A 17,531-nucleotide genomic window follows, 5' to 3' on the forward strand; every position below is an offset into this window, starting at 1 on the left:
AGTGGGCAGGCTTTTATTAGCCTAACTGTTACAGGCTGTTAAGGGACATACAACACGCCTGTCTGTACCATATGAGTATACCAGTGGACAATAGTCACTCCAGGGTGCAGTAACACAGATGGCCTCTAGGTGGTGGCTCTGAAACATCTCCAGCGCAGCGAAAACTCATCCGTCCCGGCTTGAAATGGCATCTTAATCCCGTCCAAAAAGAAAGCCGTTAACAATTTGAACACTAATCTACCGTTTCTGAAGAACAGAGAGAGACACATCCCAGCAACAGCTGACATTTGCTGAATGATTTTCATACACGGGAGGAAAATGACAACAGCTTTAATTTTATTTCAAAATGTTGTTTTTTTTCCATCTTTATTTCAATTTTTGGGCCCAGGCCTTTGACACATCTGAAAGCACCCACATGCTCTACGCTGAAACTGGAGTCTAAGTCAGCATACAGCCACGAATATACTTCTAATTCTTGAATACTGAGGGCTGGGGGGGGGGGTTGAAAAAAAATTCCAGTACAACATCTTTAATACAGCATCATGCACAGCCAGTGGAGCAACATGCTTGTTCAGTGTGGATGGAGACAGTGGCTCTTAGTCTTATCTGATTTGACCGTCTAGTTAACTGTGACCCTTCATCAACAGTGTTTTTTCGTTGCAAATGTAGAACAGCTGTGGTTTCATCAGCTTTGCTAAGCCCCATGAAGAAATCTATCACACCCAAAGCACTCCAACTCCCACAATGCTTTGCACTCACCATTGTACTGGAATTATAAACCCTGTGAACGGAAAGGCTCAAACACAAAGGGCGGGGTGGGGGGGTAGAAAGACTGATGGATGTGACACGTTTTCAATGTCAGAGGGAGTTCCCACCTGATGCAGACCAACAGCGGGGCCCCATGACAAGCCAAGCTCAGTGACCAAAAGGGTGAGAATGGGGTAGTCTTAATCGCCCTCAACTCCAAGTGGGTGACACAGATCAGCCAGCACCTCACAAAGTGCACAAAACACAGGCTTTAATGTTCAGTTAACGCTCTGCCATTCCCTTTCCTCACTTCTGCAACGCTCACACGCCCTGCACATTTTCAGCAGTAAGAAATACTCAAACTGTAGATGCAGAATAAAAACAGGATTAACAGATCCAGAGCTATTACAATGACATTCCTCCGCTGTACAAATTGTTAATTATCCTACAGGTTAGCTAAATGCGAGCTGGCTCTTTTAAGTTATGAACAAAGAAACTCACCAGCAACCATTTCAGCAGTAAATGAAATGCAAAAACAACATCACCTTTCTTATGGTTTAAAAAGTAATTTGATTACAATTAACCGAAAACATGTCGTTTAAGGTAATATATATAATATATATTTATGTCAAGGTTAAACAAAAAATTTCTACACAAAAAAGAAAAAGGCATATGTACATGTTCACCCTGTCCAAGAAAACAAAAAGACCCAATTCAAGGGCTTTAACAAATTTATACCTTACATCCTTTCCTCCTCTCTCAATGGGGCTCAAGTGCTGTGTCGTAACAAAGCACATAGGAGGTAAATGGTTCTGTGTGATGTCATCTGAGACCTTGTCCCTTGTAAAATGAACCACTGTTGCTTTGTTGGATGAAGGCATAAATGCGAACTATAGCGGTTGCCGTGTGGCGCATGAATTTTCCCGTCTGCGGCACTGAACGTAGGTGCCAGACGGAGCGGACCGTCGGGGAGGCGACGTCGGGTACAGCCATGGATCTGTCACATTTCGGGGCATGCGCCATCCACACCAATGTTCAACTTGCTCGTACCGTTTTCGTCCCGTTCAGTTGACATTCTTGCAGCATGTGTTTGTGTGTATTTTTCGCGAGATTCATGTGTGTAAACGTGTTGACTTGTGATGCCTGCTGTGTCTGAGCCATCAGGAAGTCTGCCTTACTTTAAATGCATGAACATTTTGTGTCTCTGTTTGATATGACTGTCGTGTCAATATATACCATGAATGTCTCAATGTGCAAGAAAGCAGCAGCAACTACTATTTTCTTAATTCTTTTTGAAGGAAAAAAGACTGAAGAAAGAAAAAGAATCTTAGATGTTCTGAGGGGCAGAGCAGCTGGCGACTTCCAGATGATGTTGGTACGTTTGTTTTTATTTGTTTCTCAGTTTTTGTTCAAAAACCAGAACAGCAGCTGCTGATGGGTCCATAAAGCAGACACTGTCTGGATGTTGTCCAGACCAGGTCCTGGTGGCTCCTTTATGCACCTCTCAGGCCTCCTGCGGTGCAGGCCTCTTAAGGTCCCTGATCTGTTTGACCAGGTAAGTCTTTTCATCATTGAATTGTTCGTCCTCTGTTCTGTCGTTCTGGAACTTGCTGAGAAACTCGATGAGCTTGGTCTGGTTCTTCAGCAGGATATCCAGGATGGGCTGTGTCTTGTTGGGGTTGGCCACAAACACCTGGTAGTGGGCGAAAAGAACATCAAAGTAGTTTAGATCTACAGCTATGTCACACCACCTTTGATGTTAACTAGGTTTTTGATACAAGTGTGATAAAGGTCTCCCCTGGGCTTCTGTTTTACGTGCGAAACACCTGACAACATGATGAAAAAAAAAAATGTAAAAATGACTCCACTTTTCAAACTTGTTATCATTGTTACAATTAGAACTGATGAGAGATGGAGCTTGATATCTTCTTACTGAATCAGAATCCAGCTCTGAATATATCCGAGTCTATTTTTAACTCATGGAATCGTGCTGATCAGAAACTGTGGTCCGACACAGCCTGCAGGATACAGTGTGATGACATTCCTTCATGTCATTTCGTGCATTTACATGACAATAAAAGTCTTAAACTTAATCTTATATGCTTGTCCCCTGGGAGGTAGTGACCAGTTAAAGCCAGAGGTGTCCAAAGTATTCACATTCATTAACCAAGTAGAAGAATAGATACTAGAGTTTAAAAAGACTTAAGTATTAACTCAAGCGTTTTACTCAAATAGAAGTATAAAAGTACTGGCTTCAAAACTACTTAAAGTATAAAACTAAAAGTAATGTAAAGAAAAAAAAAAGCCATCAAATGTTATAGGCCGCACCACATGGGCTACACTACACGAAATATTACATTTTATGTATTATGTAAAAAAAATAAATAAAATGTTATGTTATGTTAGAATATTATCAAAAATATTGGTAGGGATAACTCTGTCTTCCTCAAACTTTGGTTGCGACTAGCCCCTATGGTCCCTAAACTTACGCCCTTGACTAGGCTGAATGAATGCATTTTAGTAGATTGCAAATACATTAAAGAACCATACATGTGTGCTACTAAGCATTAGTTTCATGGAGCGGAAGATATGATGACAACCGGTAGTTATATGCCTATAAGTATTGTAATGGTGCAAAAAGTCAAACTTCAGTGGCATGTTTTCAATAACCTTTATTGGAATGTAAATCAATATCCAAGCTTAGCTGCAGGTGGTCCTTCCCTTTATCCCACTTTGTGTGTGTGTGTGTGTGTGTATATATATATATATATATATATATATATGAATATATATATATATATATATATATATGAGTGTGAAGATGTACATCAGTTAAGCACATCACATATCCGAAATAGAGCAGGTGAGCCTGGCAGGGGGACGAAGCAGTAGTGATGGCAACAGAGCGCAACACTGAAGCTTCGATACGTGCTTCAGACCCTGAACTACAATTCCATAGAACCACTGCTTCGAAGCTTGCTTGCATGTGACGTGATTTGTAATGTGCAGGGGCGATGGATCACGTACAGACCAATAGTGTGTCGGAATGGTATTTGTTAATACTTCTCATCCAATCCCAATCAAATTTACTAAGGGAAAAAAAAAAAAAAAAAAAAAAAAAAAAAAAAAAAAAAAAATACGAGTAACAAGGCCGTTTTTTTAAAAATGTAAGGAGTAGAAAGTACAGATAATTGCGTGAAAATGTAAGGAGTAGAAGTTAAAAGTCAGCCGAAAAATAATTACTCCAGTAAAGTATAGATACCCAATAATTCTACTTAAGTAAGGTAACAAAGTATTTGCACTTTGTTACTTGACACCTCTGTACAAGACCAACGGGAAAGGATTTAATCAGGTTGTAAAATCTGCTAAAACACACGACTGGTTGCCCGTGGGCACAGCTGGCACTTTCATGTGGTTTCTTAGTTGAGCTGGCCGACGTAGTACTAAAAGAGCCTCCCCGACACTATGTATAACTGCTAACCCCCCCGCCCCCCCACACACACAAAAAAAGAGTTGTACTATGTGTGGAAAAGCACGCTTCTGTCTCACACTCTTCTCTCCTCTTTTTGCTCTCACTGCATATTTTCATCAGTCTTCTGAATTTCACTAGTCCTATCTAGAATTTATGTGTTGCGTGAAAAAAAGCGTTTGCTCCCCTTAGAAACTACTGTAAAAAAACAACAATAGCTATGTTAACGTAAACCCCTTATAAGCAGATAAACCGTCCAGTTAGAGTTCTATATAGATTCTACTACTGCAGCATACACCCATAAGCTCAGGTACATGAAAGAGAGATACGTTCCACCGCTACACATGTGCATCCTGGTTAGTTGGACCACATGCACAGAAGAATCATTTTCTCCAAGTAGAATGCAGCCTTGGTTAATTAACCCGTATTTGTCTGACTTTAAGTCAAAATGTCTGCTGTGACAAAGATCTACAGCTCACCACTTAACGGAATCCAAGCAGGCTTTTGCAATACTGATATTGATGGGGATCAGTGATGGGAGAAGTAATCATATCTCAGATGCATCGAGACATAGATGAAGAAGATTCCGTCCCCATTTCACAGGTTATCTTTCTACATGTCCAAGTGACGAGGTAACGTTGATGGAAGTGGAAGTTAAATAGAAGAAGTGAAGTGCAAGCGGGTTGACTTGCCATTCCGCTTTTATCTGTTTTATTAATAAAAGATGTTGCAAGTAAATTCATTTTGGATCGTTACAAATACTTTGCTTTACAAGAACCAAGTTACTTACAGCACATGGTTAGAAAAAAAGAAAAGAGCCGTAAGAACTTTCTGAAGCATAATCAAAAAAATCTTCGAGGCGCTTAGAGATTTGCACCCCTAATGACCGTTCATTTTCAGTATACAGAGCAGCCATACTGTGCTGTCCAAAGTTAAATCCTCCACGATTTCATCTGCAGTAATTAGCTGCAAGTCTTTTTTTCCCCTTCTGCTCTCTGAGCAGATCTCATATTTTCAACTACTCCCATCTCCCGCTGTTCAGTGTAACTCAAAGCTTAGTTTCGCTAGCTTGAGGCTTATACACTTCTGTGTGCTGTATATCTACTGGGATGGTATAAAGATAGCAGTATTCTCCAATAAAATTAACAAGTTTTCCTCGAGTTTATAGCTACATTGTTACTTAAGTGCAATTACACACCAGCAAGTATAACACTTACAGTTCAATATGCTTCACACCACCATTTTGCACTTGACATGGAATATCAATTGGGTCAGAAGACCGTGAAGCTGTAACATTATTATATTATCCTGCACTTAATGTGCTGTACAATCTGGCTAACTGCCAACGTCATGCACACATCTTGGTTCTTTCTGCCGCTTATACCGGCGTGTCTAAAGTAAGGCTGAGGAACATGAATGAAAAAGCCCCCAATGTATTAATGACTGAATGCCGTTGCTTTTACAGACTAATGAAGCCATTAATAATGTGAATCTTGTGTGAAAGGGGCTCCAATAATTGTTGGCTGATTAGGCCACTTTTCACGTGTTAAAACGGTTTAATGCTTATGAAATGCTTTGCAGCATGTACACACACATCTTTTGGATCTTAGTGGTGTTCATGTAAACACATTTGAGTCTCTAGTCAGAATGATTTCAATCAGGCTAAAAAGAAAAATATCAATTAATGTAAACATGGCTGATATAAATAATACCAATTCTATTTGTATCATACAATGAATTGATCTTTGATAAATATTGGATTTTGGCATGCGCCCATGTTGCTGAAAGGCATTGTTACACTTCTGCAGGTCACAGACTAACTGAATGCATAACACGCAGGTTTGTCCTGAGCACGATCAAACAGCACCAACACTGATATTTATTGATTTCAGACCCTTAAACGTTGTCTACCATTTTTGTTTCCCTTTTCCCCCCCGCACCTGTTATTTTGGCAGTAAAATATCAATGTGGGATTGATTTTTTTGGCTGTATAATCATCTCAAAAATAGAACCAGCTATTAGAGCCCATCCCGATAATAAACACAACATATTTTTCTTCCACAGAGTTCCGCCTTACCATCTGTTAGGTAAGGTTGCAAACTTCCCCCGGTGCTTTGATATCTATCAAAAAAACATCTTACCTTGAAAACATGGAAAGCTTCAAATTGGATGTTGCGACTCTTGTCCCGTAGCAGGTTCATCATTAGCTTGAGATTCTCTGGCTTGCTGATGTATTTCGTCATTATGGTGAAATTGTGCCGGTCGAGAAGCAACTCCCCCAGTAGCTAAATTATTTTAGAGCGAGGAAAAGAAACTACATCAATCCAAACTGTTCAACAGACAATCTGCCACAATTAATTTCCTTTAACCGAGAGTAAAGTGTCATTACTTTGATTCAAAATCTCCACTTTGACTTTCCAAGCTCACCATACTCAGTTAAATAGTCCCCCTCTTTTATAAGGTTTATAAAAATCTTAATATTCAGCCTTATGTCATCAGATGGTACTGACTGCACAGCTAAAACACAAAGAAAGGAAAGAAAACACAAAAAGGCCTTTAAAAGTGGTGACCTTTTCTGTCCAACCACTAGATGGCAGTAATGAAAAGGCAATGGAGTGATTTTGAGAAACCCAAAACTTTCTACCAGACCGCATCTTTAAATAGCTTACTGAATAGAGTTGCACCACTATAACCTTTTTACTGGTGGGAACCCGAGCCCTTACCTTGAGGGACTGCCGCTTAGTCACGTAGTTTTCTGAGTGGAGCAACTTCTCATACTCACTGAAGAACTACAGGAAGAGGGGCAAAAGGAAAAGATAGTAGAGGTTAGGGGCAAGAGGGAGAGAAAGTCATAGTGTACACGTTATCATTCTTGTACGGGATCAAAAGACAAGGACAGAAAAAAAAAAATACATAAATAATTTCTCCCTCACAGACTGACAGTTATTTTGTGATTCCAGCCAGCAAATTGTGTCCCAAATGGCCGGGTTGAAGCTGTTAGGAGAGAGCCTGCCAACAAGCTGAGCTGACAATCTGAGTGTTCCTTGGTGCATTTTTAGTTATAGTAAAAACAGTATTAACTCCAATACAAATGCTTTAAACTGCTTGTACACACAACAATTAAAACGAAAAGTAATTCATTTTCAGTTCCATTCATTTTTTGCACCGTACTATGAACTTGTCAATATTTTTATTTTATTTTTTAAATCATAAATAAAGTGTAATAATGCCTTTAGATCTAAATCATCTGTTCTGTTAATTGCAACGGTAAGTGGTAAAAAGATGTAATTGAATCTAATAAATGTATTGCTTTAAAGCTTTTCTGCCTCACCCTGGACGAACCCATTCCATCACATTTTGCTCCATTCGTGGACTTACTCTGTCATAATGCTGCTCCAGGAACTCGGCACTCAGTAGCTTGTGTCTTGTGAGGAGGTCCTGGAAACAGAGATCAATAAAAAAATAAAAAATAAATCAGACATGGTGGTTACGACCAACCAAGCCAGCTGAATCTGTTTTTGTTAGTCACTGCATGCAACACACAGTAAAAAAAAAAAAAAAAAAAAAAAAAAAACCTAAATGAATAAAGAATAAAAATCCTGAACCTACATTTAAACAGAAAAAAAAAGCATTTTTGGCTGAATTGTGATTAGTGACGATAATAATCCGTTCAAAGACTTCAGAACATGGTCAATTCCAGCAAATCATTCAGCAAAATAATCCTTTATTGGAAAAAAAAATAAATTGCATAGTCATGAGTATTCATGAATACGTGGAACAATTGGTTGTAGAACTACATTTAGTCATTGTGAAAGTGCTGGCTGCGCAGTGGGAGCAACTAAGGATTTAAGATGGACCCACTAACACCTGAGGAACAGCTGCTCCAAAATACCAGCTCAACTTTGAGCCACTCTAAAAGCAGGCTAAACACTCAGCCCAGTACTGATTGTAGTTTAAATATAAAACATGACTCTGCAATTCTGACTATCTCATGATAAAAGTAGAGGCAATTATAGCATTTGCTGTTTGAGCCTTTCGGTAGTTTCAGTGTATTAAACGGTACAATGTCAACAAGAAACCAACAGGTAGCAGCCAGAAGGAAATGGGGTCACTCCAGTTAGATGTGAGCCAATTTGTATCACTGCTCATCACGGAAAGTTCGTTATCGTCATGCTTTTGAAATGACACTTTAAAGATTCTTCTATGAAGAACTCGCCTGCTTTAAAATAGGAGTCGCATATGTTTAAGAGGAGCGAAACAATTTGGCTGACTTACTTTGAAAGTGGCAAATGCATCTGAGGCAATGTCGAACGTGGACATCTCCACGTATCTGAAGAAGTCGTAGAACTGCTCTGACCACAGCGTGATTTTAGCCAGCGGCTCGTGTCTGATACATTCCCTCAGCATAATACCGCAGTTTAGAGCAATGTCTGGCGACTCGTACCTGAATGAAACAGCAACATAAACATAAGGAATCATCATCAAACACGCGCGTACTATACATGCAAATAAGTTCATCGGTTCACACCAAATCACATCTGAGAAGATGTTTCTTTTCCTAAAACACACGCGAGGGGGAAATCAAACAGTCGGCATTATTACAGCATACAATACTACACACAACCAGCTGTGTTGACTATGTCAACCGGTTAATAACTTGGCAAACTATGCATTTGTGCATATATTGTGTACAGAATACAAGAAGGATTAAGATCTATTGGAAAAATGTTTTTGTTCACAATAGCATCTTTCTTGTTGAAAATGAAGAAAAGTGCCGTGTTACAGATTGTTCAGCATCTCTAGGCTTCACTGAGCAACACAAATGACAGAAAAAAAAAAACATTACATGAATTAGTTGTGTAAAAATGTGTCATAGTTAGAGTGAGTCAATTCAAGGTATCCAAGTTATTTTACAACTTTGCCTCCTTTCAAAAAAAAATAAAAATGTTTGGAAAGTGGTTATTCTATGTTGATAGGTCCTGTGTGCAATAGCCGATGTTCATGCAACGAATGATGCTGAAAATGAAAGACATCCTCCCCACTACCCCAACAAATCTTGTTACAACTAGCAGCAGTGGTTTGGTCTACTCCTTTCTCTCTAACTGCACCACATATCTGTTCATCGTTTGGATTGGGGTGCTTATTTCTGTTCTTCCACAGCCACTATACTTGTTCTCGTTTAATAACAACTGCTCTCTTTATGTTTGTAAGTTATCTTCCCCAACAACAACATTTATGATCTACAGAGCCAAATTGCATAGGGAGTAGGGATTCCTGTGTTGTGTGTGTGTGTGTTTCCTTACCCCTTAAGCAACATGAAGAGAATATTCTGCTGTGTACAAAGGTACTCTACAGTGGGTGTGCGAGTGCCGATTTGGCGCCTCAGGATGTTGTTGAAGATCTGCGCTACATCTTTTTTACCCTGTTGGTAACGGACAAATTATTCATCATTCAAGGTTAAATACAACAGAAATGTGTTTATGTAATGCAACAATGAAACAGAACAGACCAGGGGTGAAAGCAAAAACACGGTTCTAAATGTTAGGCGTGGCGTGTTCAGGTGTTGGTGTTTTAGCATTGCGAAAAATTACATCAACAGATATAGAAGTTAGACATTATATGTCATGTCAACGTGCACAGAAGAAGAAGAAATGGTGATTCACTTTCCCATTTTTAACTTGCTCTCTTGTGATTCTTAACCAGCCACTTCTGTTGCACAGGGAGGCGTGTAAAAGAGGAAGTGAGAGATCTCACAACGCAATGACTCATGCTGTGAGATAAGGTGAGTCAGGGAGGCCTGCGGCGGCAGTTGCACACAGCAGCAGTCTGACATATTGTGGTGGGATGAGTTTACGCGGATATACACACACAGGCAGACCTGACTCAAAATAGCCAACTGAACAACAATTTAGTAACATCCGCGTACCTCATTCACATAAACCGTATTGTTACGGTGAGAATATTGTATTGATCCTGTATTGATGTATTTGTAACTTAGATGAGGTATGACTTCTACGTGACCTCTCAGTGATAAATGCTTCCCCACTTCATTTCCTGTCCTTGCCGTCTCAATAAGTCAATACTTTTTACTTTGCTACAACACATACAAAGTCTCACCTCAAAGTCGATAAGCTGCAGGTCTGCTATCAGGGTGCTGAGTAAGCCGCTGTTGTAGAGCTCCTGGGCGAGCTGGGCCACTGCTTCCGTCTGGGGCTCTTTTTCGTTGGTCCCATAGAGGATCTCCTTCATGGCTACCAGGCTCTTTGACACCTCCTCTGCAGCCTGAACAAAGTCAAATGTCAGTGAACACAGATGCAGCGCAAAAAAACCCATCGGGATTTCTAAATATTCAGTTCGTCCTCTCACACTCATCTCAAATTAAAAAAAACAAAACAAAGCATGGTATTAAAGCCCACTTGATATGTTTTTGCTCACTTATGTAACTTAGAAATGGTGCCATCACACAGTGGGTCTTGGAGAGCATGTCTCTATTACGTGGTATGGTAAAGCTCATTGGGATGTACAGGTCGAAATATCTTAATTGATCAGCTAATGTTTACAAAACAGACGGAGGAACTTAACTCCGTCTGGACAGTCTATAGCACGCACAAGATAGCTGAGAGAAAAATCCGACCGGCACCTTCTGCATTTAAAACTAGTATGTGAAAGCACTTTGGCTTCTGTGAGGATGAACGAAGAAATTTAGGAAACATGTTACATGTTTCGAGGCAAGGAAGGATGAAAAACACCCAGCTGTGTTTGATCCAAACCAGAGGACCTCCGAGCAAGCAATGTCAAAGCTGCCCCCCCAAAGGACGAAGCCAATTACAAACTCTAAACAACAACTTTTAACACCAAGGATTTGTGTCCATCTGTGTTGTGCGCTTTGGAGCCGAGATACAATGTTCCATCTCGAAGATGGTTGACTGAAACTGTGATTGCCACACCACAATGAGACCAAATTTAAAGTCACAGAATCACTGAAGAAAGCGAGCAGCATAGCTATTGATTGCGTGCCTGAACGCCACAGAATCTTGTGTCACCATTACGGCATTAAGAAATAGAAAAACTTTGCTCTGAAAAGGTAAGAAAAAGAATGCAGAAATGCAGCCACAGAGCATCATTACCTACAGGTGTAAACAATATCTCTGCGGCAAAACACATACATCAACACACTTCCCTGTTCTGTTTGTCATTTGAGAGTTCATCATACAATTCACAACATTAATCGTGGATCTCTCATTTGGACAGTCACATATTGTGTGCATGACAAAGTATGCATAAGCATGTCTATTAACTGTCAGTGTAGACTTCAAGATAAATAGACACATACTCCACAGAGTGGAGATGAGCTCTGTAGTGCTCAGTCAGTGTGATCACTCTCAAAAATATATTCCAGCCGCTTGGACTGAAACTATCACAAATTCAATCAGCACAATAACCGCTCCTCGCTTGGGAGTCGCCTCAGATAAAAGTGCTTGCCAAATCAAAATAATATAACAAAAATATATTAGGGGAAGTTGCATTGTTTCTGTCTCCACAGTTTCACACATGCTGTGATGATAAGCAGCTGATCCCACCCACATACAGAGCATTCTGTCTGCAGTGGAAGATGAGGTATGGAAGAGCTGTTCTGTGCTGTATTGTACCATGTAATGGAAAAATGATCACATCTGAGCTGACACCCGTATGAAGCGTGTAATCACAGAAAGTTTCATACTAGTTTGTGAAATATAATGCTGACATGTTTAATAAAGATCAGATGGATCTTGGCCCGATACAATTTTTACATATTATCAGCCCTTTTGGAATTATCTGAGCAGACCGTGACTATTCGAAGTAGTTGTTCGTCCAGCTGTACAACTTTCAGGTACAAAGTGTTTTCTCCAGCAGCCTAATTGCAATCTGATGAGCACTTATTCATATTAACATAATGAATTAACTACAAAGCCAAATAACAGTTTCACAGTGGGCACGCTTTGATTTTAAACCAAATGGAAAAAAAGGAGCCTAATAACTTGGAACCAATTTGGTTTGCAGTAAAAAGGTAGCAGGTTACATAGCTAATATACCATATTTAAAATGAATGGTGGTATAACATGAGGAGGAAAGACAAAAACTAATTTAATTGTTCATCGGTTATTTGTATGATATTCAATTGTCTGTAAAGATTTCCGGATCATGACAACGCTTGTATCAACCCAAATATTCAGTATCTGTTCTGGACAAAGTTTCCTACCTGAGGTCATGCATCACACAGGAGAAAGTCGCAAAGCAAATTAAGAGATTCGACCTACCTTTTCTGCCTTCTTATCAGAGATATCATGCTTCTCAAGCACCGTCATACTGTCCTTAAGGTTCTTGACGATGTCTGCCGGTGACTTGTGGGACTTGCCAAAAGGGAAAGGCATGGCGGAGAGTTACCACGAGCGACCAGGCAGCGGACTGTCCACCTAAAGGAGAAAATTGAAAAACAATTTCATCTTTGTTTCACTTGTAAAAGTATAACATAACTGAAAAGCACAACTGCTATCAAACTATGTACACGCGGCTTGTTTTGATATAAAAAAGTGTGTTTGATTCTAAAAGACTCAACACCGAGTATTCATTACTAAAAAAAGTTACAAATACACTTTTGGTGAGGTGATGTGCACTTGCACACGTCAAATCCAGATGCTTTACTGAGGAGTGTTACGATCTTGCATTTCTTCTGCTCATAGTCAGTAAATGATTAACCATGCAATATTTACAATGACGCAACTCTAATTCACTGTGACATCGACTCAGACCTTTGTTTGACCCACTCCATTTGCAGTGGTTAACATATTCAAGTAGTCACGTCACACATCGAACTTTAACAGGCGACAAATGTAGGATTGTAAACACACCCTTCGAATCTTATCTCTGTTCAAGAGCTTATAACCCAGGATAAGCTGCACCACACCACAGAGATCCAAGAAAAGGCATGCATGGTCAAAGAGACACATGTGATGACCATATTGCTCTGGTGCTCAGTGGAAACTGACTGACAAGGACCCTAATCTATACGGCCTCACTATCTATGACCCACCCAACCACCTAACGTATACTGAAGGGTAAAAGCCAAATACAGAGGAACTCACAATAGCAAAGTTAGAGCCTGCGGTGGACAAACATGACAAGATATTTTAATCTAAGTCTGGAATAGCATATTCTCATCACGTATGCTGCATTTTAAGACATCTGTTAGTCCAGTCTGTATCAATGTATGTTTGCACAGAACGTCAATCCTACATTAGCGCTACCTTTAGTGCTGCTGTGATCCCCTAAACTCTGCACATAAATGGAGTAGTCACACACTTCTTATGCTTTGGAAGGGAGTCCACAATTAGAACGCATTGCTGGGGCCAGGAATAAAAACCAAGCAGCAGTCAAGTGGGAGGTGCAGTCCTCCCTTTATTTATATAGATATGATGGGTCATGTGTGACTCAGGTGAAATATAAAACCGCGTTTCACCGGGGAACTACGTACTAAAGTTCACCTGCTTACATCTTTACTGAACTAAGACACGCCTCAAGTTGACCAGGTGGCCAAATCCGTCTTTTCCACAGGCTAATACTCGTTAACGTAGCCAGCAGGTTGCAGAACCACCTCTTTCCTCTTGACCCGCTTCACTATCAGTGACGCAGATAGGAAGGCAACACATATGGCAGGTTCAATGTCAGCAGGTCACTCTTAAACCTCTATGACTCCTTTACTAATCAGAGATCTTGTGCCGAAGCAAAACCCAAGACTGGGGCCCAATCCCAATCACCAAATGTTGTTAGAATACAAGCAATATTGCTATTTCAATAACCTTTTACAACCTTGTCTCATTATTGGGGAAACTACAACTAAACAAGCTGTCCCATAATTTTCTATCTTTTTATACATAATGGGAGAGACATTGGCAGATATTTTATAGGAATTTGAACTCAATACGTCAGTCCCACTGTAATGGTAAATGAAAGAAAGAAAGAAAGAAAGAAAGAAAGAAAGAAAGAAAGAAAGAAAGAAAGAAAGAAGTATTAGAGCATAAACATATCTGCAGTGTCTGACAATCCCTTTCGGGCGAAAATTTCACGGCTCATAGAATTTGGTGTTACACTAATGAAACAAAAACAAACGTTAGCGGTGCTGCGGTTCCGCGTCCAGCAGCTAAACTCAAAAAGGCGCAGGCTCTCTCTGCAGAAGTAAACCAAAGCATACTTCACGTTTTTTTGTTTGTTTGTTTGTTTGTTTTTTTACGGCTACAACTGCCAGTTTGTCCTGAACTATACTTACCTTCTGGGAAACAATCGAAGCAGAGTCAGAAGCCCTCTCTAACGCCGACGTCACCCCCACAGCAGATGCTTCACAACCACCTAACAGGATGCTAGCAACCACTGCGACCTATCGCTACTCCAGAAACCTAAACAGTTTATTTCCGTGTACTGTAAATATATTTTCGGTTAAATTTACATTTAGTACCTAATGCTGATGTTTTTAATAAAAAAAAATTAACAAAAAACTATGGCCCGTAAACTGGCCAATATGAGCCTGACAGTGAGCACCGCCCATCTGTGTTATCCATGCTTGGTTTGTGATGGTGTGAAGCCTGCCAACTTCGCGCAATGCTAACAAAATGGATACGAACTGTGTAACACGGAGTCGAACAAAAGCTATACAATTGAACGCATAGTTGCTTGAGTAAATGATTCAGCGTCACTCTACATTTGATCGTCAACTTTATCTACTGGTAAGCTAACGTGGCCTAAACATTTCAATCACTGTCCACCAAACAGTTGTACTGCAGGCTTGCTACTCAAGTGTATTTCATGTCGACACATATAAGGCCTCAGAAGGCCCAATGCTTACAAACGTTGAATAACAAACTTCGCCACGTTAAACTTAACTGAGAATTTAGGACTTAAACTTCAGATAATTGCATTTACAACGAAGAAGTGGCATGGTTGGTTAGCTAACTTAGCCTAATGCTAGCAAGGCCTGACAGTGGTTCATCGCCCTGCAGCTCTGAAACTCATGCCTGTCTTTAGCAACCATTAACAACAAGCTAACTGTAGCTAAAACAATTCTACTCAGTAAGTGCTGTCCAGCAAGATATGCTCATAAATATTATTTCAAAGCATTATACATACACAGAGTACAATACCTTAAAAATGGCGTTATCACTTGCTTCTCCTGAATTATGTAGACAGCAAAGGCAACTCAGGTACTCCTTTATACAGAAACTACTTTGTTTTGCTTGCTCGTCACCTCCCTTGTCTCTGCTGTTGATGGTCGTGCGGCCCCTGTTACCTCCTAGTTCTTTCTCGGAGCCTGATGGTAACGTTTGCACAGCGGAACACTTGTCACTGCAGCTGCGTCTACCGCCTCCCCTGGCCGTCTGATGTCATGGCAACAGCAGTTGCTGCTGCTTGCTGTTCACGGCAAGCGACCGCAAGAGGGCGCCATCTCCCCATAGACAGCTCAACGGACCTTTCCAATGCACCTGCTATGTTCAATGATTTTTTTCATGTTCTTGTTCAGTATCCTTTAAGAGCACGGGAAACACAAAACCCTGCCATCCTACTCAAGACAGATTGTTCGGCGTCTTTCGATGGGTGAAACTAACCAAGACCACGCTTTTCTCACATAAACCATCAAGGTCATGTTAATGTTTAAGCTTTAATCATATTCATCTCCTCGACTGAGAGGTCAATATACAATTCTACTTCTCTATCTTTATTTGACGTAATTCATTTTGGATAAAGACTGAATTACAAAACATAATAGCAAAGGAAAAAAATCAAAGAATTATCTATCCCTGAAAAAGACACAAGAAAAAAAATGAGATATAAAATTACCATACAGAGAAAAAAATCAAATTGTGATAAAACAACCAAATACATTATGTAAATGACTAGAAAAATATGCAAAAATGACCTAGGCTATATGTGGCATGAAACAACCATGAAATGATGCAAAATGACCCCAGACAATTAAAAAAAATCATAAAACAAATATTTAAAGATACATAAAACAGCAGAACAGACACACAAAAAGAAGCAGACTCAAGAGAACTTCAAAGTGTATCTGCATTGTTTGTCAGGGTGCCTCATTTCTCAGTGGAACAAGACTATTGTTTTATTATCGTCTGTAAAATGATCTAAATGACTTCCTTGTCATGCCACTACAGCTAATACACACTGATATATCAATAATGATAATCCAATTGTATGTTTATCACCGAACATCAAGGGGAGGAGGGCACTGTCAGCATTACATTTTGAAGATTTGAATTGTTTTGCTAGAAGTACTTTAAACTACAATACCTTAACTTAAGTATTTTCTTTCATTGTAACCTCTACTATGAGCTTCTGTTTGCTCTAACCAACAGCAGAATGATGTCAAATGAAGATCACCCCTCCACTCATTCAGAAGAAAGTGGCTCTGGTAATAAATCTTGCTCTCTATGTTATTTTTAGCATTACTACACATCTTGCATCACCAAAAGAATGCTTTTTGTGGGGGGGCTTCACATAAATATATGATGTCAGTGGAGGTCAGCTTTTACATGCCGCAGAGGAGCACAGATCCCCTTTCCTGCCTTTTTGGATGCTGAGGCTGCTTTTTGAGGTGAGGTGGAGTCAAGACTGGCTGCCAAAAGAAGTTGGGCAAGTGATTCAGCTGAAGTTGGTGCCAGAAACTACAGGAAAACTCTGAGGCGGGCGTTAACTCAAATGTAGTGATAACTGGTGGAAAGAATAATCCAGGAATGTCGGTGATGGCTGGGGAAGCATGCAGTTTACAGAAGCCTGATGAGAGCTTGAGGGAGCAGATGCAGGGTGGGGTCGCTGCTCTGGCTGCACTCTGAGGCTAACATTAGAGCTCCAACATAAATTAGCGCACACTTATCAATATATATTGATGTGAGCTGGATTCTTCTTGCTTTATCTGCATCTGTTTTCATCACTTCTTTTTGGATCATACTTATAAGAAGTATACATGCTTTGTTGTATAGATGGGGCATTTTTTCTTTTGTTTCCCTCAGAATAAAAGAAAAAATGAATCATGGAGATTTGACTCTCTTACACACACATATGCATGAATGCACAGCCATGCTCGTAACTTTGTGAACCTATAAAATGGCTTTCTGTCTGTTTTTGTATAGACATTGGCCAATTATTGTCTAAAAACAGATAATAAAAAAAGAACCAGACAAAACAAACTGTTTCTTTATTCAGGGAAAAATTATCTTTGTGATTTGGAAAAGAATGCTTTCAGTATCTCCTGTGACCTTGTGCATCGACTAAA

General features: G+C 39.9%; 1 protein-coding gene across 2 annotated transcripts; it reads right to left on the bottom strand.

Moving 5' to 3' along the window:
• Nucleotides 1–315: 315 nt before the first annotated feature.
• On the bottom strand, nt 316–15,610 carry cab39 (calcium binding protein 39). 2 transcript variants are annotated; one of them, XM_075473994.1, is made up of 9 exons: nt 15,388–15,610; nt 12,514–12,669; nt 10,334–10,498; nt 9,520–9,638; nt 8,492–8,660; nt 7,595–7,654; nt 6,940–7,005; nt 6,358–6,501; nt 316–2,440 (listed from the first exon to the last, which is right to left on the bottom strand). In XM_075473994.1, exons 2-9 carry the CDS (start codon nt 12,625–12,627, stop codon nt 2,252–2,254), a joined length of 1,026 nt encoding a protein of 341 aa, XP_075330109.1. In that variant the 5' UTR covers nt 12,628–12,669; nt 15,388–15,610; the 3' UTR covers nt 316–2,251. The 2 variants fall into 2 exon arrangements, with proteins under 2 accessions (XP_075330109.1, XP_075330110.1); XM_075473995.1 differs by lacking the exon at nt 15,388–15,610 and adding an exon at nt 14,520–15,341.
• Nucleotides 15,611–17,531: the final 1,921 nt, after the last annotated feature.

Source organism: Odontesthes bonariensis, chromosome 9, assembly GCF_027942865.1.
Source record: "Odontesthes bonariensis isolate fOdoBon6 chromosome 9, fOdoBon6.hap1, whole genome shotgun sequence".
NCBI lineage: Eukaryota > Metazoa > Chordata > Actinopteri > Atheriniformes > Atherinopsidae > Odontesthes > Odontesthes bonariensis.

Coding starts and splice junctions, on each gene's coding strand:
- cab39 (XM_075473994.1), bottom strand. CDS start 12,627: ATGCCTTTCCCTTTTGGCAAGTCCCACAAGTCACCGGCAGACATCGTC. Junction 9,639..10,333: donor TGCAGCTTATCGACTTTGAG/GTGAGACTTTGT, acceptor CGTTACCAACAG/GGTAAAAAAGATGTAGCGCA. Junction 6,502..6,939: donor CTAAGCGGCAGTCCCTCAAG/GTAAGGGCTCGG, acceptor AAAATAATTTAG/CTACTGGGGGAGTTGCTTCT.